Raw genomic sequence first — 23691 nt, 5'->3', positions numbered from 1 at the left:
TTTACTGAAATGAAAGCTCATTAATGGATAATAATCAGAGGGCTGTAGCAGGTTAATGAGTTTTCTAGTAACATCTCTTACCCATGCCTGAGAGACACAGAAGGCTTCCCTGTGGGTTCCTTGAGTAAAGATGAAAAAAATCCAGAAGAATTTGATGTGAAGAGCAATAACAGTGAGAAGGTCAAACACTGGGTGTCAGTGCACAAATGCATTCATAAATGTTGACCATGTCTCTGTTTTTCCTCTGGGATTTCTGCACTCCTGCTCCCATAGTCTCTGTGCTTCTGCTGAGTTTCAGCAGTTTCTGCTGTAGGTATCCCTGATGCTTATTTGCCATGTGTAGACCGTTATTCACAGGTGTAATATGGTGTAGCTTTCCACATGTTATTTTCAGTCACTTTGGCTAACAAACTAGTTAAGATTCCATCCTTCCCCAGCCACCTCTTATCCTTCATTGTGGAATTTCAAGAAAACACAGAATACGTACAAACTTCTGTTTGCCTCCAAGAAATGCAATTTCACTTTAACTTCCCTATTGTGTTTGTTCCTTTCTCAAGCAGCTGCAGTGCAGCTATCAACAAAAGAGTAAAGCAGTTTTGCTCAGAGAAAACTCATTCTAATTACCCATAATAACTTGAAGGAGATGTTTAAGTGTAAAGAAACAGCATATGCAGTAGCTCCCCCCTCTCATTCCCCTGTAAGTATTTCCACTGAATGTATTGTATCTGTTTTTCACCAGATACTATCTTAATGTAAAGAAGCGTGTAATTAAAGTCAGGAACGGGAGGGAATTGAAGAGAACAATGAAGATATTTAGCACTTGCATCATATGAAAGGTCATTTTTGTATCTTGCGTGGGAGGAAGAAACAGCAAAGGAAAACTGGGGAAACAAGCGAATGTTGTAGGCTCTCAGAAAGCAGGTGTGGTGTGAACATGTGTGTGTTCCTATATGAACAAGACTTTCAGGGGACTAACAGGGACTAGCTGACAGATGGTCTTCTAATTCTGATTAAAAGTATGGAAATACATTTCTGATTTAGTAAATGCATTGTGTTTAAAGATGTTGAAAAGAAACGCTACATTTGTCCTATATTTGGTATGTGAATACGTATATCCTGGGAAGCATTCTGATGAGATTTTATTTTTTCATGGACTGGCATTTCATTTCCTAGTTTGTGGGTAGAAGTCTGGGATCAGTCTAGAACACATTTGAACAACAAAAAAGTGAACTGCACCACTAAAAGGAAATTGAGCAGTTGGAAGGTGGAGGGATTTAGACTGTTGAGTGCTTTTTTTGTAGGTGTCTGTTGCTTCAGTAATGGTGTAACAGTGTGAGAAGGAACAGGCTCCATTTCCAGGAGCCTTTAGCACTTCTGCAGCAAACCCAGAAAAGAGTTCTTTTTATACTGTAAAGTGAAAAAGGAGGGCTCTTTCTTCCTGCGCTTGTGGCTCAGTTTTCTTTTCTTCAATATCTTCAATGTAAAGCCATTTAAGGCCTGTTTTTTTTTTTTTTTATTGCCCCCAGAAGGGATGTCAACGGTTTACGGGCGTTAGGCCCGATTCCGTGACAAAGGGGACGGGGGACCCAAGGGCCCACGTCCCGGGAAAAGGGGAAAGGGGAAAAGGGTAGGGAGATGGCCCTGAGAGCAAAGAACAGCGGCAACAATCTGAGGAGAAACAAACTAATTTACTAAATAAAATATCGGAATGCAAAACAACACACTATAATACAATATAATTATAATTTAAGCTGATAAATCCAACACAGAGAGAGAGAATGTCCCAAAGTCAAGGTAGGCCTTACTCTACTACCGACGATAAGACGGCTGGAGAGCGAGGTGCTGCCAAGACGAGAGACGGCGGAAAAAGGGACGAGGTCTCGTGATCTGCAAGTTTTTATACTGCGAGCTTCTATCTTTTCCCTCCGGCTGGAAAATGGTAACAAAGGAGCAAAGTACCATGGGGACTGTAGTAGTCCTTCTCTTCTGAGAACTAGGTATGTCCACTACATGATGTTATGATGTGGAATACCAATAACCGAAGATCACAAAACCATGACAAGGGACAAACAACAAACTCATAATTTATAAACAAAAAAATGGGTAATTTGTTTTTATTGGGTAGCAGTGAAGAGGAGGACAAAGAAATCAAGGTTCTGCCATGAGCTCAGTTAGCCTTGCGCTCAAAGTGACCAAAAAAACCCCAACTGAATAAGTTGAAGTAACTCAGAGCTGAAACTCAGAATGTTGTTTTCTACTTTTTTTTCTTCTTTTGGCAAGCTTTGCCCTCAAAGTGTCTTCACAGTATATACCATCTAGTTGGTACTTGATTAAGCTGTTGAACATGTTCATTTTAACTGTGTCAGTACTTTGTGTATGACTGTTCCTTATAGCTTCTGGCTGTTATTTTTGCAGGGCATTCGATGTCAGTCCAGATACCTTACTGAAGAGCTGCAGAAGATTTTTACTGAAGACACAGATTCTGAAACTGATGCGTTTGAAGGCTTTGCTTCAAGTGGGGAGGATGCAAACAAGAAAGCAGTTCCGGTAAAGGTAGTACGTATATGTTGATGTTTTTTTCTGTGTAAACTTCCATCTTCTAGTCAGAGTGTTTGCGATGCACCAATGTGATGTTCATTATATATACTGAAGAAAAATATGTATTATATTGAAAGAGGAAAAAAAAACAACCTTCATTTAGTGCCATATAACATGTTAGAAACGAGAACTTCTCCCCCTCCTTGTATACTGGCTGCTAGGCAATACTGTTCCTCTGCCTGTAGTATCTGCGTATTAATACACAGGCTTTGAGTTGGGTGAAGATAAATGCTGCTAGCTTCATAAAACCTGCTGATTTGGGTGAATTTGTAGCACTTGGGTGGTGAAACTGCTGCCCAGAATTAGTGATTAAAAATGACTTTGTATGTGTCATAGCCGCAAATATAACATAGATTCTTCCTGCCCATAGGCAACAGAGTCAGACTTCAGTGATGAAGAATGTGGTAATTTATTGGGTACTGAGGGAGAAGAGGAGGAAGAGGCAAAGAAGAAAGTTTCCCCCAAAAGAAGAAGCTTTGGTCTTCGTGTTGCCTTTCAGTTTCCAACGAGAAAGTCTTGTGAGAAAAAAGTGCCTGAACAAGCTCCTTCTAAGCTACCTTTAAAGGACACTAAACCCTCCACTGCTCTTTCAAAAGAAAGAAATTGCAAGCGATGGGACAAATTAGAGGGCTCTGCTTCAGAATCTGAAGAAGACATGAAAGAAACGCAGGAAGAAAGTAACAGTGCTCTGCTTAAAAGAGCTATGAATATTAAAGAAAATAAAGCCATGGTAAGACTCATGAGCAGTACTTTGTTCTCCAGCATTGTCACGAGTACTTGGAATTTTAGGGTCCTCGCTAGGGATGTGCAGGGACTTTAGGAAAATCTCACAGTGGTTTGTAGTTGTTTTTTTTTCTGCTCAGGAAGACCCTAGAGGACCATCAGCATTCAGACACTTCTGGATAAAATAGTCTCAAATAGAGCCAGCTCAAGTTTAAAAGCAGGGTTAAACCAAGCATTTTGTATGTGTCTGTGAACACAGTTACAGGTATCCATGTCACAGGCTTACGTTTGGAACCTGTCAGAAAACCAACTGGTCCCTTCAGGTCATTCATGCTGTTTGTGCAATAGAGTTTCTGCTTCCCCACAGTGTCTGAGGGATCTACTGCACTTGCTGATTGGAAAGCCTGCTCAGAACTGCTAAGGATTATAAATATAACTTTTCAGTTATGTGGGATGTGATGCTTAGTTATACTTTACTACTACTACTGAAAGTGTGTATGTAGATAAGGAAGAAGTGAGGCTGATCATTCCCAAATACTTTTCCCCCCTGTCTAAAATTCCACTAGACCTCTTTAATTTTCATGGTAGTGTGCAAATCCAGCACAGTAGTGTGCTGATTTTGGGTCTTCTGTGAGTCCTTCAGTTTTGCATTGTTCCAGGATATGTTGCAGCCTCCAGTCACTTTTTGTACAAAAATCTTGGGTGTGTGGGCCTTCAGCTCCCAAGAAAAAACTTGATTTAATTTTGTATCTCTTTCTAATCTTGCCTTGTTTCTTCACTGTTGTCGTGTTCTTGCTGCTGTTCCTTCTGTGCTTCCACCCTTCCTTCTCATTCTAGTTTTGCCATTGTAAACTTCATTAGTGTCCTGGTTGAGGGCACTCTTTTTCAGTGCTGTTTTGACAAGATTGAGTGTAATATTAGCTGCCTTATTCCAGTAAGAATTAATGCAAGCTGTGAAGATAGATTTATATGCAAAATTTTTTTCACTCATACATAAATGAGCCCCCCCTTTTTTTTTTGAGGCCCACTTTATTTATGTACCTATTGAAAGGTTTCATGCACTGAAACTTAATGCGTTCTAATATAACTGAGTGCATACAAAGAGTGGATGATGTGTGTCGAAAATATGCAAGTTTGTAGTTGCTTTTCAATATGATTATTACTGTTGCTTTCAGCTTGCTCAGTTACTAGCAGAACTGAATTCCATACCTGACCTGTTCCCTGTGAAGACACCTGCCTCAACTCCTTCGGTAAGGCTCCATGTGCTGGCTAGAGATGATGGATATTTATGCTAGACTTCTGGATAATGTGCTTCTTGATAAAACACTTCCACTAAGATTTCTTTGGATTTTCCTTGGTTTTGGTTACTTGGTGTGGATTTGCTCTTGGTATTGTTCAAATACAAAAGGTTTTGTGAGGAAATGGAATTTTATAAGATAATTGTATGAAGAACTGTGGAGACCAAGATTAGATGCTACTTTATAATTTTTGTCACAGAAATTATTTTGAGATATGAGACAAATACCTTCATTTGTGCAAATTAGGAAAATTGCTTTCCTTTGTGTTTAGATCCTTTAAATTTCCTAGCTAATTTTTCTTTTACAGACTTTTCTTTTTAAAATCCATGCTTCCCAATGCTGATAAAATTCAAGCAGTTCAACATGAAACTAGGGTGGTGTTACTATAGCTTTTCTTAGCCAGAAGCAGAGCTCTCCCAGCCCCTCTAGGATCTCTGTAGATTACTCTAACGTGTTTTTACATGTTACAAACTGAAAAGATGTAAGGTAAAATTGAACAGCCATGTCTTCAGGAAACCATTATGTAAATGTTGCTGTGTGTCAGTGGTAACATGAAACAGAATTCTTAAGTCTTTGATTTAGCTGTGGCTAAATGCATGTCTGTGTATTCAAGGAATGGTTAAATTTCTATAGCATGTTATTTTCATTTAGTGTCTTTATTTGAGGAGTCAAAAAGGCATCAGGAACATTCTAGTTACCTTTCTACTTGTTTATTGACTTCCGACTTCTCTTCCTGTAAAGTGTCATTCACTTATTGCTAAGGAAATATGATGGCAAGCAGATTTAACTTACTACATCTTGTACATGCTGTCAGATTTAGTAGGGTGAGACTTTTATAGATATTTTTATGGTAGATGGCCATGCAGGACTCCTGTTGCGTGAATTCAGACATTCAGTAATTAATTAAAGTCTGATAATATCAAGAAATTCTTGCCTCTCCTAGGAATGTGGAAGAGGAGACTTACTCATGCTCTTTCCATGGCCCTTTCAGATTAAAAATATGAAAGAAAACCTAGACTTTGGCTTATTCATTAAAGGTTTGTTCATATTATAAACCTTCAGCTGCTGAAGAACAGTGAGAGCTAGCTTTAACCTTAATATGCCATGCATTGAATTTTGGCACAGTTCTGTGATGTTAACTGAAATATAATCTGACTGTGGAAATTAGTTTTTTAAAAGGAGCAAAAAGGTGTAGTGTGTAGGGAAAATTTTCCATCTGCTAGAAATTGGTCGTGTTTGGATTAACAGATAAGGAGTGGGAGAGGAACGAATTCTTAAAAGTGCTAGTGTGGAACAGGCATTTTGAAATCCTTCTGGTGTTTAACACTACAAATGTAAGTGAAAGATACTAGAAATTACGGTTACTAGATTTTTTTTTCCTCATCCTAGAAACAGAAGAAAATACCAAGGAGGACGTTTTCTGAAGGCCAGATAACGCGTCGCATGAACCCAACCAGAAACGCTCGCCCACCTGAGAAATTTGCCTTGGAAAAATTTACTGTGTCGGCTGTCAGATTTGCAGAACACTTACAAAGCTATAAACAAGAAAACCTCTTGAAGAGGAGCCTGAGCGTGGTATTTGCCCGACTTGAATAATTTCCATAGAGAGGGAACATTCATATAGATTGTTGGCCAGTGCTTAGGGCAGACGTCACATCCTGGAGGAAGTTAATGAGAACCTTTGGTTTGCGATTAGCAGTAGAAGTTGTCTTCAGGCCTTCCTGCCTCAACTTTCATCCATTTTCTGGGCTCTATTTGTGACTTGTCTTGTCCAAGCATAACAAGACAGTTTACTTAGGTTCTAGTGTTTGTTTATTATCTGAAAGTTGTTAGAACCCAAAATGGATAAGGCCTTTCAGTGGCAAGACAGTGGAGTGATAAGGCAGATCTTCTGAATCTTCAGCCTCACGAGAAAATAGCAAAAACCCTTCTCTGGAAATAGCAGAGAGAAGTTAGGAATTACATAGGTGAATTGAGAGCAAAGGGAATCTGCACCACCAAACCATCTGCATTTGTCTTGGCTTTGTTTACCATATAGTCTTTCTGATGAAGGCTTACTTTGTACATAGTAGAGGCTGGATTCCCAGCTCTGCTAACAGAGAGAGCACTGCCCATAGATGAACAATTAGAGCTGGAACTTGGCCATTAAAAAACATGAAACGAGAATCCCTCTGTTTTGGAGAGAGCAGATCTGACTTAGGATGGAGGACAAAGGTGGTATTGAGTCGGGTAGAGGAGGCTAAGGATTGAGACATGTACATGACTGAAATCTCCTGATAGACATAATGATGATCCATGATTCAGGATCATAGAGAATACTTGGAAGACAAGAAGAGCACTTAGTGAGTAGAGGAGTCTTTTACATATAACTAGCAGGATAGAATGAAAGGCTGGACTGAACTAAAACTTAAGTAAAGATTTTTAGTGGGATATTAGAGATTGTCTGTGGAGAAAGCAATGTGAGAACATGCTAGGAAACTGAATGAACAAAGCTTGGGGAAGGCAAGTGGCTATAGTTTTATTTTGTGAGGGAAGAAACAGTATGAAATAAAGTAGAGGTGTGCAGGGAATGCAAAGAAAAGGAGGTAGCAGAAAAATGGGTTTTGTGGGAGCAGAAGGAACAAGGAGATAACCCTGGGAAGGAAGAACTTCTAAACAGACTAAATAATAAATGGAGTAGAGAAATGATTAGGGAGTAGGGGAGAGAAAATGGATTGGGAGGGTTGGATGGATACTCAACTCTACTCCCTGTTCTTTCAATGATCCATGAGCCTGTAGACTACATCCACTAGGTTACATATGTGTTATAAATGAAAGAATCTGTCATCACGTGTGGTGACAGTCTTCATGCCACCAAACAAAAGGTGTTCAGATAAGTTTGTTTAGCAGGGGAATTGTGGCGTGCGCAAAAGGAGGAGATCGTCAAAGTATTCGTCTTACCGTCCAGTAGAGGATATTACTGAGGATGACTTGGACAACATTGCAATCACTGTTAAAGACAAAATCTATGACAAAGTTCTAGTAAGTGGCTGATATTTTCTACATCGTGTCCATTGTCTTCTAACAGTTCATCTGATGCTTGCTAAAAGGTGCGCTTTCCCAAAGTTCTGGAGAGCACAAGCACAACTTGAAAGCTTTGCCAGGCTTCTGTGGACTTGCTCACACTGGTTAATACAGCCCCAACGAATTTCTGCCTCTGCAGATAAATCCTTTCTTGCCATAGAATTAAATGGAAATCGTTATGGCTATGGCTCTTCAGTGATAAGAGCTGAAATCCTATTATCTATCATTCATATTTGTTTTAATTGTTCCTGTTGTGGTTGTACAGCTAAATGCCGTGATCCCTGCTGCTCTTTATACCTTCTAGAAACTACATTTCTGTAAGGGTTAGCTAGTTTCCAAAGTGATTGCTGGAACCCTTTCTTTCCTTTATCTGATTTAGTTATTAATAATAGTCATCAAAAACTAGACGATCATCTCACTATATGTTTTATTCTTTACCCCTGTATTAGCAGAGATGGTCATTTTCTAAGTACACCATAACCACACATTAGCTTACTGCCAGATTGGGGTGGGGAATCAGATCTCTAGCTTGAGGTTCATGTAGTCCAAGACTCCAAAGCTAAGGACTGGCACTGTTTCTGTAAAATCTCCAGCATATGAGATACTATGTAACTGATAGTAAGAACTAAGTTTTGTCGTTATTAAGATATTCATTGCTGAATTTTGCTTTGATGTGAAGTCTGTGCTTTGCTATCAGCAGATGTATTAGGAATGTTAAGCAATAAGCATTTAAGGTGCCCTTCAAACCTCTTATTTCTCCTTTCCAACTTTTTTTAGGGCAGTACTTGCCACCAGTGTCGACAGAAGACGATTGATACAAAGACCATCTGTCGCAACCAGGGCTGTGGGGGTGTACGGGGGCAGTTCTGTGGACCGTGTCTTCGAAATAGATATGGGGAAGATGTGAAATCAGCACTGCTTGATCCAGTAAGTATTGTTTCAGGTTTGGGAACAAAGTATAAATAATAATATTTATTAGTAAGCTGTGATGAATGTATCCTTTCAGTAACATTATGGTTTAAAGCTTTTTGCTGTAAGGTCTGCAGTACGATTAGGACTGGCACTGATCTTGTTGGAGTGCAAGGGGAAGGTACTGGACCTGTGTTAACAATCTGTCTGTCCTCATGCTTTGAAGCTCCAGTTGCTTACCAGATAGTGGAGAGAGAAAGCATGAGAGTTCTTGAGAAAAGGAATCTGTTCCCTTACAGAAAAAGATCAAAAAGTGCTTTATTTTTATGCTTTCAGTAATGTGGTCTGCAAAATGAGTTACCAGTTCTAGATTCAAATTTTTAAGTCTGACAAAAAAGGAGGTGGGTACCTAAATGTCTTAGAGTTAGTTCCTCTTACTCCTGTGATATGCTGAGCAAGGAGTGTGCACAGACCACAGCTAGAAAATGAGGCTTTTGGGCACCTAAAGATATGTGGCAGAATCAGTCTTTGTGTACTTTGCTTTCCTGCTGGAGAGGAGCTCTGCAGAGAAGGACCTAGGTGTTCTGATGGGCAACAGGTTGTCCATTAACCAGCAGTGTTCCCTTGTGGCCAAGAAGGCCAATGGTATCCTTCCCTTCTACTCTCTTTGTGAGGCCGCATCTGGAGTACTGCGTTCAGTTCTGAGCTTCTCATTTCAAGAAAGACAGTAAACTTCCAGTCCAGTGGAGTGCCATAAAGATGATTAAGAGCCTGGAGCATCTCCTGTATGAGGAAAGGCTGAGAGACTTGGGTCTGTTTAGCCTGGTGAAGACTGAGAGGGGATCTTATCAATGCTTATAAATAAAGGGTAGGAGTCAAGTGGATGAGGCCAGGCTCTTTTCAGCGGTGCCCAGTGACAGGACAAGAGATAATGAGAACAAACTGGAACACAGGAAGTTCCATATGAACATGAGAAAAAAACTTGTTTCTTTTGAGGATGACAGAGCACTGAACAAGCTTCCCAGAGAGGTTGTGGAGTCTACCTCTCTAGAGATATTCAAAATCTGCCTGTGTAACGTACTCTAGGAAATGTTCTTTAGCAGGAGGGTTGGACTAGGTTATCTCCAGAGGACTCTTACAATCCTAATGATTCTGTGATACTTGTAGCTGAAGCAGGAAAGCCTCATCCACAATCTCCCCTTAATCAGATGTCCTGTAGTAGACCCCAGCTACCAGGTGTCCTTTTTTGGTTTGATCCTTAATTTTAACCCCAAAGTTCTCAACCTGATCATGGCTGTTTCTCAGAGGCAGCTCTTCACAATCTGTCCACTTCTTAACATAGAGGGCATGTCCCCCACCCCTCTTGCCCTGCCTAAAAAGCATGTAGCCCTCAATCATGGTATTCCAGTTGTGTGATTCATCTCACCATGTTTCCGTGATAGCATTTTGGTCATAGATTTTTTAGTTACACCATGCTTTCCATCTCCTCCTGCTTATGTCCTATGCTGTGTGCATTGGTGTAGAGGCACTTCAGTTGGGCAGTCAGCCATGTTACCTTCTTGCAGGAGCACTCCCACCTTTCTCTGGGGCAAATCTGAGGTTATTCCCTGCTGCTTCCTGAAGTGATGATGTTCCATGGCTCTTAGAAGTACATCCTCTTTCCCCGCTGAATCTAGTTTAAAGTTCTGCTAATTGGTCCACCCAGCTTGCTGCCCAGAACGTTCTTGCCCCTTCTGGTCAGTGGTGTTCCATCTAACATCAGTATGCACAATCTCTCAGAGGTGCATCTGAGGTCATAGTATCCAAAACCCTGAGTGTGATAGGCAATATTACAGGTGCTTTTTGTCTGTTTTGCATTAATACTGAGCAAGTCATCCAGAGAGCTTGAGCTTGCAGAGTAAGACCTATTCAAGCAAATAGAGTAGTATAGTCGTGTTATTAATCGTGCAGAATGTGAAAAGTGTAACAAGTTTGGCTGACTTGTTGATTACCCTGAACAATAAGGCAAAAAGGAAGCCATACTCCTGTCTGTTAGAGCTGTGCAAAAGATAGCATAACCCTACGTACAGCTGGCCTTTAATGACACCCCCATTCCTCCTTTCAGGGCTGGATCTGTCCTCCTTGTCGTGGTGTATGTAACTGCAGTTACTGCCGCAAGCGTGATGGTCGCTGTGCCACAGGGATGCTCATCCATTTGGCCAAGTTTTATGGCTATGACAACGTGAAAGAATACCTGGAAAGGTGAGGGTTGTGCTCAGTGGGCATCCTGTGAGCTCAGGTCTCCAAGACTGCTGCCTAAGTTTGAGCTGAGCACTTTTGGAATGTCTTCATCATAGAGCTAGTGGGCAAAAATGTCTCTCCACTTCTGGAATTTGCCACTTCAAAATAGCTTTACAAATCCTTATTACTTTGTGACATTAAATTTAGCATGAAATTTGGTCTCTGAGACAGCAAGTAACTGTGCAGTGTATTTCTTTATTTTGGATTCTCAGTGGAGACTTCTTGAGCATGGGTAATTTTGCTTTAATAACAACTGTTCCATTTCTGGGCTTTAAACCAAGATGCAAACCGTGCTAGTTGGGCTTTTAAAAATGCTGAAGCCCTTTAGTACTTGACTTCTATCAGGGATAGATCCTCTACCTTTCCAAAAAAATCTCTTCATATTACTCCTAGGCTGGATCAGCTTTGTTGAAGCTGACATGTGCCTTGCGTTTAAAAAAAAAAAAAAAAAAGAGTAATTTGTTTTTCCCTATTTTGAAATCAGTATGAGTTGCTTCTAGCATGTAGAGATGTTGTTTTGGAAACTATCATCTTCAGAAATGGAAATAATCTGTTCTTGGGGAATCTGAGTTTCCTAAAATGCACTAACACTGTTTTCTTTTATGTCTTCTAGTTTACAAAAACAACTGGTGGAAGGCAATTGAGAGCACTGAACTCAAGCTGTGCCTGCAACTGTTTAATATGTTGACGCGTTTTGACTTCAAAAGGTTATTACTGGGTTTTATATAAGATAGAATTTTAGACTTTAGTATATGCCTTTCAATGTGTGGAATTTTTTAATTAATGTGGTCTTATGCAAAACATCTCTCAGGAAAATGTTTTGGTAGAGAAATCTACATGCACAGACCTCTACATTAAGTGGAATGGCACTCTTAAACCTTAGAGTGGTTAATTTCTAACAGGGCTACACAACTACATGATGGAGAACTTTGAGCAATATTTTTATTTATGCAATTGTGTGAATTTGCAAAAAGGGTGTTTAGCAACTACCTGTAAAGCATACTCTGTTTACAAACAATCAAAATCCAACAAATGTACAACACCTCCAAAAACCCTTGTGTTTCAATTTGACCACAAAAATTAATTTTTCCAACCTTTGCTTTCTGAACCAATTCTTCCACATGTAGTTGATGAGGCTTGGCCCTACAAAGAAGGGAAGGGTACTTTCATCTAAATGCCATTATATTCCAGCCAAAGCTGATGCAACCTAGCAGTGGGAGGATGAATTTTATCTTTATTTTTTTTTAATCCGAAGTGCAATTAACCACTGAAACATGAAAGTGGAAGTGTTTTGTAAAAATAAAAAAGAAAAAAAAAACCCAAAATAAAAAAAACAAATAAAAAACAAATCCCAGTAAAGAAAATTAATTGCTTAGTAGCAGTTCCTGTGTGATATACCTGCTGCCTGAACCAGCCACCTTATGGATACCATAACTAGTGAACTGGTTTAAACCACAGAGCTGAGGATTTTTTTTGAAGTACAGATCATATTTGGATCTTTTTTCATATGTACAACCAAGCTTTCAAACAACTTTAAGCAAGACGTTTATATTGTTGTATGATTATGTTAAAATTCATGTAAGATATGTATTTCGTTTTGTGTAGAGATAATAAAGAATAATCAAGGAGAAGATTTTATGAGTCAAACTGCAGTCAGTTTCCCATTTACTTTCCCATAATCAATGTAATGAAGGAATGTTAGCAGATCCATAATAAATATATGGAAAAACAGATGAACGCAACATTTGAAGGATGAGTAAATAACGTATAATACCTCACTGTTATACTAAGGAATGTTTTTTTTTTTTTGTAAGGCAAATCTGCTGCTCTAGCTTTCAGTGAAAGTTACTTATCTCCTTTTGCTTTAACTGTGAAGTAGAATCAGAAAGCAGTGCGTGCAATTGAAAGGTTAGTACTAAACAGCCAGAAGAAAAGCTGTACCTGCCATCTTGTTGGCTTCTGTTTGCTTTTCAGATTAAAAGTCCAAAAGTAAGCTGGCCCTCTGATTTTGGTTTTATAAATTAGACATTCATGGGCATCCTTATTTTCACTGTAGTAACTCTGAAAGCGACTGGCATTGTTGGAGTCAGTTCCTCAGCTGTGGTCCCCAGCTGGATGTCCCACCTAGCACCTGCAATAAACATAGGCACGTAGTTTAAGCGGTATTTTGTAGTGCTAGACCAGAAGTGTTGAGCCTTAAACAGCTGCTTATTGTGATCTTCTAATGTGAACCTTCATAGAAAATGTTGCTTATAGTGGACTCCAAGAGTGGTTATGTGGGATCTTAAGGAAAGCTTATGTTCACTAATGCCAACATGAAGAAACGACAGCTCACGAGGAGAGGAGAATTAGTAATATTGCTTTTTGAGTATTTTTAAAACATCCTCTGAAAAATTCAGGTTATCTTTTTAAAAGCAGCTGTCGGACTACATGCTTGGCATCACTCCAGACCCTCACCTTGGCTTACCTTCTGGAGCAGTAATTCTCTTCCAGAAGAGTTGCTGTGATTTGATTATATTCGGATTTGGTGAAGAGTATGAGTAATGGTTATGTTTCCCTGATCGCCTGTTGGTCGTGCACCTTTCTTCTGATCAGCTGTAAATTAGTTAATTGCTTTTCCAGGTTAAAACTAAAGTCACCTTTTGACTGTAAGCCTTAATTGTCTTTCCTAAAGTAGGCACTTCACTGTCAGGAAAATACAGTTCCAGAAGTGCAAGGTACAATGTTTGTTTATCCTCTGTAAGTTGTTAAAAAAAAAAAATGGGTTGGAGCTCTACAGATTAACATGATTTCCATTGAGGGCTATCTTGAGCCACATTACAGCTCCTGCACTAATTGACTCCTTGGAAACACAGGTGAAAACTATACTTGCTGCACATACGTATCACACATCTGGGTGCACCATTATACCTCATGCTAATACAGGGATTCTCAAGTATTTCCTTGTTTCTTGTTATGTTTCCCCAACAACAAGTACGTACTGCCTTCTGGCAAATGAAAAAGACTTGGTTAGATCAGCTTAGCTGAGTGATAACTTTGTGCCCAGAGGGAAGAAAAAAAGATGATTTTGCAATTAGTTTTTCCAAAAAAAAAAAAAAATCCTCAAAACCTAAAACCAAATCCAAGATTGCATAGATGGTTTGATCCAACGTGTCTGGTAAGAGCAGCAGTAAATTTGTAGGTGGTCAATATCAGAGACGGAAATCTAAAGTCTGGACTAGATCAGAACTGCTGCTTTTCTACAACCTGAACCACATTTAGTCTCAGTTAACAATAGTGTAAATTAATGCAGTATCGATAGTGATTAGGACGTCGATCTGGTATGAAATGTAAAGTCACAACAGACCAACGCCAACAATCCACTATCATTCCTAAACTTCCTTGGCACCCTTCATAGGACTTCAGCACTTGAGTCCAGCTCCTGATGGAACTTAACTACTTAAAGAAGGGAGCTATAGTCCCTGTAATAGCTTCTTGAGGTCGAGCAATTTAAATTTATTGATTACCTTCCATGAAAAGCTTGCTGACGTGGTTCCTTCCCTTGGTGAGACCAGTCTTCTTTGGTCTCTTTGGTAGCATCTACAGTCAAGCACATCTTAGCCAAAGGCAAGTTGTTCCTGTGTGCCATGCTCTGCATAACAGCTTTAAAAATAGCAGTCACAGTAGCTCAATATCCAAATAGTATTTTGATGTCAGAACTGTTAATGTGGCCCTCTCAGTCCTCTTGTGTACAAGCCAAAGACTGAGTGACTTTTATATCAGTTTTTTTTTCTTTTCCTGTGGCCAATAAGGCAAAAAGCAGCGTTAATGCAATTGTTTAGAAACAAAAAGTTCTGCATACTACAGAACAAACCAACCTCCAGCTTGCTGTCAAGGGAGCAAGACTGCATTGCTGTCTACAGTCAGGCATACTGCTCCTTTCTAGTTGAATCCCTATGCGGAACAAGCCAGTATTAAAATACATTCTAGCTTTCATATGGCCCTTACATTCCTCCATCCCTTGACAGCAAAAAGAGCCCTGAACTGAATATTTGGAGAGCGAGGGTAAGGCAAAAAAATGATGTGGGCTTTCCTTATGCCTGTGGCACAAAACAAACACTGTTTGAGGACCTCTGCGCAGAGAGCAGCAGCTGCTGTCAGCCCACCAGCCCTCACACCCCAACCCTCTTCTGCCTCCCTGTATAGGGGGAGAGGTTTCACTGTCACTGCCCATCTCTGGGGAATGATGGCAGCCTGGACACCTTTCAGCTTGGACAGCAAAGGGTTATCTGAGTGCCACTGCTGGCCATGCAGAATTTGAGGTGTGCTGTTAGCAGGTTGTCATGTTTTTCAGAGTATGCGCATGTGTGCTGTAAATAGAGCAAGAGATGAGAAACCAGTACAGTGCTGGAGATACTTTCTCTCCTACTGTAGTAGCAACTACACAAAGAGGATGTACAGACTGCTTGACTTTTTCTACTTTTAGCCTGGTAACAGTGAATTAATACCAAGGAATAAAACAGAACAGGACTGTTGCATACACACTGAATTGGTTAAATAATACTGGTAGGAAAACTTACGCTCAACCTTTTTAAACTATGAAATTCAGCATTTATTTCCTGAGCTACCTTGTCTTCTCACTTGTGCATAGTCTGGAGGTGAGTTTGAATGGGTCCCACCCTGCTTTTAAGAGACAGTTATTCTGATACCGGTGAGTTTATCTATCTACAGAAGAACTTGGGCTTCAGGATTTTAAAAATAAGACAACTCTGCTAGGAATCCCCATTTTGCTCTATTAGAGCAAAGAAAAAGTGCTGTTCAGCCTTAGCATATGATTACAGCCAAGATGTTTCAGCGTTCATTTTCTTGCCTTTTTTTTTTTTTTTTTTGGTTATTTGTTAACTCTTCTATTCAGCTTAAATGTTTGGCTTTGTTTAAACTTCACTTAACTCTCCAAACAGCAGCACAAACACAGCTAACACTAAAGGCTCAATCAGATGTCTGGCAGTGAAACAGTGTGCCTGGTTCCTCATAACTGTAACTGCTTACCTGTCAGAAAGAACTGAGGACTGAGCAAGCCAGAAAGTCACCCTGCTGCTGGCAGCGCAAGGTCCTCCATCCGGATGTCAAGTTCTCTGCATTGTAGGTGATCAGTCACCCTAACAGAAACAGCAGTAGCTTCTGCCTTTAAGTATTTGTACTTTGTTTTTAAGACAAAATAAATTGCTGACTTCCAGTGCAAGAGTAATTATTCCTTGTGTATGGAGAAGGTACATGGCTGAAGGAACCAGGAAGTATATGCTGACCTAAGCGTAAGTTCACAGGTTTAGTTATTTCTGTAGTGTCTTTGTGTCTGAAATCAATTGTAGGTGATTAGCGTAAGTGAGGTTACCAGCCATAGTGAGAGTGAGCACGCTTGGTTGTGTAAAATACGTCCTAGGGACATTGGTGAGCATCATCGTTATTTGTATTAATACACCGTCAGAAACTGGTAACAACAGACAATGTAAACTGTGATTGTAAATTGTCTGCTACCAGATTCGGTAGCACCTTTAAATTCCTGAGATAGGTTATGCAAAGTGCAAAGCGAGAGCACAGAAGGATCTGACAGACTGCATAAGAGCACACATTGCTGAGAGATGTCAGGAATTTCCAAAAATAGACTAAAAGCACTGCCTAATTTTCTTCATATCTACGTGCCTGCATGTAGGTACTGCTGGTGGCAGGGGGAAAAGGAACCTTTCAAGATGTTGAACACTCCTAGCATCAACAACAGAAGAGGTGACAAAGTCTTGCTTTAGCAAAGTGCTTAGCACTTCCACAAAACGGACTTCAAAGTAAAGCTAACCTGCATTAAGGCAAGTTTTACACAAAAAAATAAATTGAATGGGACTTCACTAGAATAACTGTGCATGCTACAAGATGCAGTTTGCAGTTGGCAGGTAGGGCAGTGCTCTTAGCAATGGACAAGGCTGTGTGTGGGTGAGTGTGCTAGCTTAGTCCGTGTGTGGCACAGCATCATGGAAGAGTGGATTGCAGCTCTTCCATGCGAGGAAAAAACATCAACTCCCTCTTTGTTTGGAGAACAATAAAAACCATAGTGGCATCATAAAGAGCAGAAATAAGAAACAAAAAGTTCAAAACACATGGAAGAGCAACAGTGCTATTAATAAAAAAGCCACTTTCCTTGAGACCAAGGTACAGCTGTTTAAGAGACTTGGATCTCTGAAAGGAGGAGGTTTATCCTCTCACTCCTGCAGGCAAACAAGGGCAGAGGGGCTCCTGGCAGTATTCTGCATGATTTCTGCCACGTTGAACTCAGGAATTATCTCTGTAAAATCATCCAGGGCATTCCTAACCTTACCAGGCCAATACAAAGACAGTCATTGAAAATCACTGCAGTCAGAAATTCTTTTCAGCTCTTGCGAGTCTCATTTCCTCTACAGGAGTGAGCAGATTCAAATTTCCTTAGCAGATAAAATCAACAATAAAAACAAACAAAACAACCACAGAGGCGCTCTCCCAGCTTTGATGACACTTCAGCAACCAATTAACACTTAGCAGCCACTGCTTAACTTTATATTTTCCCATAATGTTTACCCCCATAGCCCACCAAGACATCCCTGGCTTTGGAATGACTGCTGCTAGAGGGATGTACCCTGAGATTGCGTTGTTCTTTTTTCAGTCAAACATGAGTAGTGGTTTGTATTTCTGTAGTACCTCAGTAGCTTCATTCACTCCATTCAGTCACTCACCTTCCCCAGTCCATACTGTCTTAGGCATTAGGCAAAGCACAGCGCAGGCACACACACGTCTCACCCCCCAAAAGAGCCCCTCTCTCCCTGCAGGCCTGCTCTGGAATCAAGTCAGAATGCAAATGAAAAACAGTGCTAATGAGCAGAAACTGAAACCACAACCATAACGCAGCTCTGTCTCCATTTCAGCCCTCTGCTTGCACACAGAGCAGTTGTATGCCCCTCTGCAAAACGTACGTGATCTGATGTTGATATGGGTAAGCATGAGTGCCCAAAGGAAGAGGAGTTACGTGTTGCTATGGTCCAAATCCCTCTGGTCCAAATTCCTCTCTAGTGCAGTCCAGCACATAGGTTGGTGCATTATGTGCTACTGTCAGCACTACTGTCACAACAGGGTGTAGTCCAGACAGTGCTAGGCTTTCAGGTGGAAGTGTTCCATTGCTCTGCTTGTGGTACCCAGCATAATCCAGATTTGGTGGGGCCAAGAAACCTGGAGCCAGAGCTGGTTCCCCTTCAAGCTTCAGTAAAAGAATCAGTAATGTTATTGGTAGTGTTAACAGTTATAGAAACATTCTTCTGCATCTACAAACTTTCAGAAATGTATCTGGAGTCTATAAAAATGGCACCTATACATTCCAACACAGGAGCATAGGGTTATCAAGCTGCTTTTAGCACAATTACTGTTGGTACGCTGTCCTGACGTTCCCATTTTCTTTAGTATTGAAGAGCTGGAGATGTTCAAGAAACATTAAGATGTTGTATTGAGGGATGTGGGTTAGTGGCAAATACTGGTGATAGGTGGACAGTTGGACTGGATGGGCTTAGAGGTCTTTTCCAAATTTGGTCATTCTATGATTGTTACTTCTTCCTTTTCCTGCATGAGGATGCTCTGAGGAGGACTGCTCCTACTGAGGTGAGTGTATTTTAAGTAAGTACTAAATTTCCACATTCCATCAGAAGATAAGCGAGGATTACTAGATGAAGTTGTGAAATAATCATAGTCACACAGGACACATTGGGAAAGGCAGGACAAGAGCCTTAATCTACTCTGAACCCAATACATGAGCCACAGCTTTAATTCTGCCTGGTGTACAGCTTATGAGGAAATTTGTACAAACATACAATTCTCATAGCTTTAAAGAAGTGACAGATGGATGTGGTAGCACTAGTGGAAATGGCACATGTCAGCTCCAGCACTCTGGAACTCTTGGAGTGGGTCGAGTGGAGGTCCATGAAGATGATCAGAGGGATGCAGCACCTCTCTTGTGAAGACAGGCAGAGGGACCTGGGCGTGTTCAGCCTGGAGAAGAGAAGGCTCTGGGGAGACCTGATCGTGTCCTTCGAGTACTTAAAGGGAACTTATAAACAGGAGGGAATAAACTTTTTACATGGGTAGACAGTCATAGGACAAGGAGGAACAGTTTTAAACTAGAAGAGAGGAGATTTAGATTAGGTGTCAAGGGATTTTTTTCACTGAGAGGGTGGTGAGATGCTGGAACAGGCTTCCCAGAAAAGTTGTGAATGCCCCGTCCCTGGCGGTGTTCAAGACCAAGTGGATGGGGCCCTGGGCAACCAGATCTAGTGCCTGATCTAGTGGGTGGCAACCCTGCTCACAGCAGGGGAGTTGGAACTGGATGATCTTTGAGATACATTCCAACCCAAGCCAATCTATAGGATCACCCAATCATAGAATCACTTGGGTTGGCAGGGACCGCAAGGATCATCCAGTTCCGACCCTCCTGCCACAGCCAGGGCCACCAACCTCCAGATCTGGTACTAGGCTAGATATGATATTTGAGCAATTATTAGCTTGTCAGAAGTAATGATCCCAACCCATTTTACATACAAATGTTTGTGTTTCAGGACATTTCTTTATGTGATGATGTCCCTTCCCTTCTTTTCTGCCTGGCTATTGACTCCCAGGAAGTGGACTAGAAAGGAAAAATATGCTACTCCATTCCGTCTCTCCAAACACAGGTGTCTTGCATGAGGTTTTGTCCTGCTGCTTTGTCCTCAGTGAGATGGACTCTGGTGATAACTTTCATAGCAGAGAAGATAAAGTTACCAACCAGCTCAATACTGAACCAGATACTATTAACTGCACGGTTCCTATAGAACAGGCAGGTCCTACAGGGTCCTGCCCTCTGGCTGATGACAGAACAGGGTAAAAGCTGCAGCTGTCATACTTGTTTGCCAGTCCCTCAGCTTCTGTGCTGTAAGGACTTCACTGGATTCAGAGTTTCTCTGAACTTGACACAGACCTGTCTGGGATTTAGGCTAGACTTGCAAGTTATTTCTGCCGTGAACTATTTCTGACTGTAAGTGGTGCTTTTCACAGGAGCCATTTCTTCCTAATGCAGGGTCCGCTCCACAAAATCACAATAAAATTTAAAGGCATTTGGCATTTAGAACAGTCAACAACAAGCTGCTGCTCAAAATAATACCAGGAAGCACTTATTTCTGAAGCAATCTTGGTTCTGCAACCAGCCATTTACCTGCACTGGAGCCAGCACAAGTAACCTCACTCACAATAAGCTGTACCTTAAGACACCACTTTGAAGCAATGCCTGGGTGTTGAAAAGAGCCCTGTTATTCACCTCGAGTGAAAGATCAACGCCATCAGGCTGCGGCACTTGCCATTCTGTGTTGGCACTCCTGGAGCCAGGCATGCAGTGGGAGCTGCGGCCCACTGAGCTCCGAGCAGGGACCCACCGCCCTTGTGTCCCTATGTTGTACTCCAGATGAAGAACAGCCAAGCTGACCTGTACTGCTTAATTCTAACACACCTTGCAAAAGGGTTTACAGCTAAAGGGATTCAGCAGCAACACAGGTGGGTAAAAGACAAGGCAATTTCCTCACACAGAATGGAGATGTGCATCTGTCCTGTTTGCATTCATTTGACCATCAGCCAGTTCATGAGTTTCTGTTTTCGTCAGTGCTGTAACATTTTCCAATTACAGCAGAGAGCCTGGAAAGATATCATCTCGCTCTTTGAAACAGCAGCGGATCTCAGCTCAGGGTTGGGTCCCTAAACTTTCCAAAGGCCATACAAATAGCAGTGATTCTCCTCAGGTTTCACCACCTATACTTATTTTACAATTACTCGAATGAAAGTTCAGGCTTGTGAAGGTTAATGGACTGCCTAAACGGGAAGCAGTCATTCTTTACTCACCCAGGGCTGGATGCAGAGCAGCGATGGGCAGAACCAGCTCCCCCGTGTGCCCCCACGACCTCCACTGTCATTTGGAGAAATCAGCCTGGCGGAGGTCACAAGTACAGTAGTGTTTAGCCTCCTCATCTCCATGGCAACTTCCTCTTGGGCCTCTTCTTCAGAACAGTTCCTTCCAATTGCGTTAATCCGTGTGTGGCTCTTTGACATATGAAAACCCACTCGTTAGGGACCGGGAGATGCGAGCAAACACATTTTGCCTGGAACCTTACGACAGAGCTAAGGGTAAAAAGTGCACTTTCCCTAAGCTAGCAGGCTCTGCAAATGGCCTGCTCCAATATAACTTGCTAATTTTTTTTTTCTTCCAAAAAAGCTTTTTACCTTTGGATGAAGAAAAATAACAAGTCTGGAAAGGGCACTTGATAAAGCCCTTGGCTGATTTTAGCAAATTGCGTGCAGTAAATTCTCTGAAGTGACTAGTTCAGTAGCAGAGGGGAATCAGCCAGGGTTGGTTTTTATCTGTATACTCATCCACATTTTATTTAGATCTACCTATATGGTTGTTCATATATAAAGATTATATATATATATGTATATATATAGATAGATAGATTATATATAGATAGATAGATTAAAGTATTTCCCCTGCAAGACTTTCAGAACTAAAAGTAACATTTTCTTTTTGTACTCTTAAAAGTTCTGCCCTTTGTTTCTGACTAGATGCAGCTTTGGCAGTTTTGCACCTCAGACTCATGGGTGCTCCATACGACTGCTGTCCAGAACCAAAACTCAAAGGCAAAGTTCAAATCATGCAGTATGCATCAGCTGGTGGCAATCTGACAAAGCTGCAGCTACAGAAACAGACGTGTGAGACGGGCATTAAAAATGATGCACACTCTTGCAAGATGTTTTCCATGTTTTGGGAACAAGAAAATGAAATGTATAACGTTTCTATTTTTTTTAGGAGGAAGTTTTTCACTCAGAGAGTGGTGAGACACTGGAACAGGCTGCCCAGAGAGGTTATGGATGCCCCGTCCCTGGAGGCATTCAAGGCCAGGCTGGATGGGGCTCTGGGCAGCCTGGTCGAGTGGCTGGTGACCCTGCACTTGGCAGGGGGGTTGAAACTAGATGATCTTTGAGGTCCTTTTCAACCCAGGCCATTCTATGATTCTATGATTCTATGATTCTATGATTCTATGATTCTATGATTCTATGATTCTATGATTCTATGATTCTATGATTCTATGATCCATGCTATTATTTATCCAGAGAAGAAGACATGTAAGCAATTAAATATAAGTTTTGAGGATTGTGCCACTCTGGACTGCTGTATCTGGGGAATCTATCAATTAAAGTGCAGCTTAATAAAAGGCATATCCTTATGTCTGCCCAGATCTTTCTCAGTATTAACACCTTCAAACAATATAATTAAAATAGGAAAATGGAGACCTAAAAGCACTGAACCATAAAGTGACTAGGCTGGCTATGCAAAGCAGTGCTACAAAACACTGAATCCAAGCTGCCAAGTAAGTGCTTGCAAAAGTATTTAAAGAAACAATGTGCCAAGTTACAAACCTTGCAGACAAAATCTTCTGGTGATGAATCACTGTGCTCATTTCAATTCAGGTAATTTATTCCACAACAGACACATTTTTGGTACGTTGGGACCACAAAGACGAGAAAGCTTGTGGTCTTCCCCAGAAGACTCCAGTCCTGAAAAATGCATTTACCTTGAGTTGTTTAACAAACTGTGTATACACATTCAAGAGGTTTAGGTATAGATGAAAGTTATTAACACAGACAGAGTGATGAATTCTGGCAAATACATGAAGTAGAGCCTGCAGGCCCAGGCATTGGTGGTGTGGCCACCAATGAGATAACTCAAATCTTCCCACAGAGTCTACCCAAGGTCATTAAATGAAAGAACGTAAGTTTTCAAAAGAATTAATCAAAGCTGCTCAGAATAAATTCTGTTATGAGAAACAAAAGAAAATCCAATACTTCCTTCCACAAATCTTCATAGTTAAGCACTGCTGTTTTTTGTTGTTGCTTAGAAAATAACTCAACTGAAGCACAGATTTCCTGGCTTTTTTTTTTTTTCAATCCAGCAAGAGGTATCTATAAATACCTGAGTAATAATATCAAGTTTATGACTAAAATTGTCTAACGGTGTAGAGCAGTATCATCTGAGCCTAACATCATATTTTCTAACTTATCCCTCATAAAAAGCTTTAAGGAGAAAAGTACATTTTCAAAACACTGCATGATATAAGAGAACATTACTCATTAACAAGTGAATGTATTTTCCCATACAGATCTTTAAAAACATAATCCTCATGAGTGACAGGAAGGTTACCTACTGTGCCTTTCTTAGAGGAGAAATAAAAAACTTGTATCTGATTGCAGCCTTTTATATCGCCTCACTAGGAAACACCAAGTAACTGAAATTCTACTTCATTCAAATTTGGGATGTATTCAAAAACTTCAGTAAAAATTGAATTAATATTAATCCCATTACTGCCACATCACACAAGCATTATAGTTATTGTAGAACTCTAGCCATAATGTTGCTGTTGCTTTGTGATTAACAGCAGTAACACATTTTATTGAAGGAACTACTGTCTTTCTGCTTTATTTGGCTTCACAGAGTTTGAAGCTTCTTTTTGCTACCCTTTGGTTTGCAAAATATGCCAGTCTGTGATGAAGCCTTTCCAGACAGGAACCTTTATGGCCTTGGGGGCAGTATTTGCCTCCCAACAGTTCAAGTAAAAACTTAATTATAGGCTTTAAATATTACATGATGTGACAGAACAGAACAAGTAAAATAGCTGCAGCTATTCCAGTATGCTTGCTGCAACTTTATTTCAATTGGAATACGTGAGACTGTAATTCGTCTTTCTTTTAAATTGGTTGGCAG

The 23691-nt window shown here is 40.7% G+C and overlaps 1 protein-coding gene and 1 long non-coding RNA gene across 5 annotated transcripts; one reads left to right on the top strand and one right to left on the bottom strand.

Annotated features, from left to right (window-relative positions):
- CDCA7L (cell division cycle associated 7 like) lies at positions 2007-12518 on the top strand. Of its 4 annotated transcripts, none has more exons than XM_021386749.1 (8): positions 2007-2556; positions 2969-3328; positions 4497-4571; positions 6009-6194; positions 7509-7640; positions 8460-8609; positions 10696-10832; positions 11485-12518. In XM_021386749.1, exons 1-8 carry the CDS (start codon positions 2377-2379, stop codon positions 11513-11515), a joined length of 1251 nt encoding a protein of 416 aa, XP_021242424.1. In that variant the 5' UTR covers positions 2007-2376; the 3' UTR covers positions 11516-12518. The 4 variants fall into 4 exon arrangements, with proteins under 4 accessions (XP_021242424.1, XP_021242425.1, XP_021242421.1 ...); XM_021386750.1 differs by having other exon boundaries at positions 2009-2547; positions 7506-7640; XM_021386746.1 differs by having other exon boundaries at positions 2011-2556; positions 7506-7640.
- Positions 12874-22485, bottom strand: LOC110393658. The gene is made up of 3 exons (XR_002435087.1): positions 22350-22485; positions 20778-20975; positions 12874-13002 (listed from the first exon to the last, which is right to left on the bottom strand). It is a non-coding gene; the product is annotated as an uncharacterized LOC110393658 (long non-coding RNA).

Source organism: Numida meleagris, chromosome 2 (genome assembly GCF_002078875.1).
Source record: "Numida meleagris isolate 19003 breed g44 Domestic line chromosome 2, NumMel1.0, whole genome shotgun sequence".
NCBI classification, from domain to species: Eukaryota; Metazoa; Chordata; class Aves; order Galliformes; family Numididae; genus Numida; species Numida meleagris.
The sequence above is the reverse complement of the archived record's forward strand: the minus strand, read 5'-3'. Positions and strand labels throughout refer to the sequence as shown.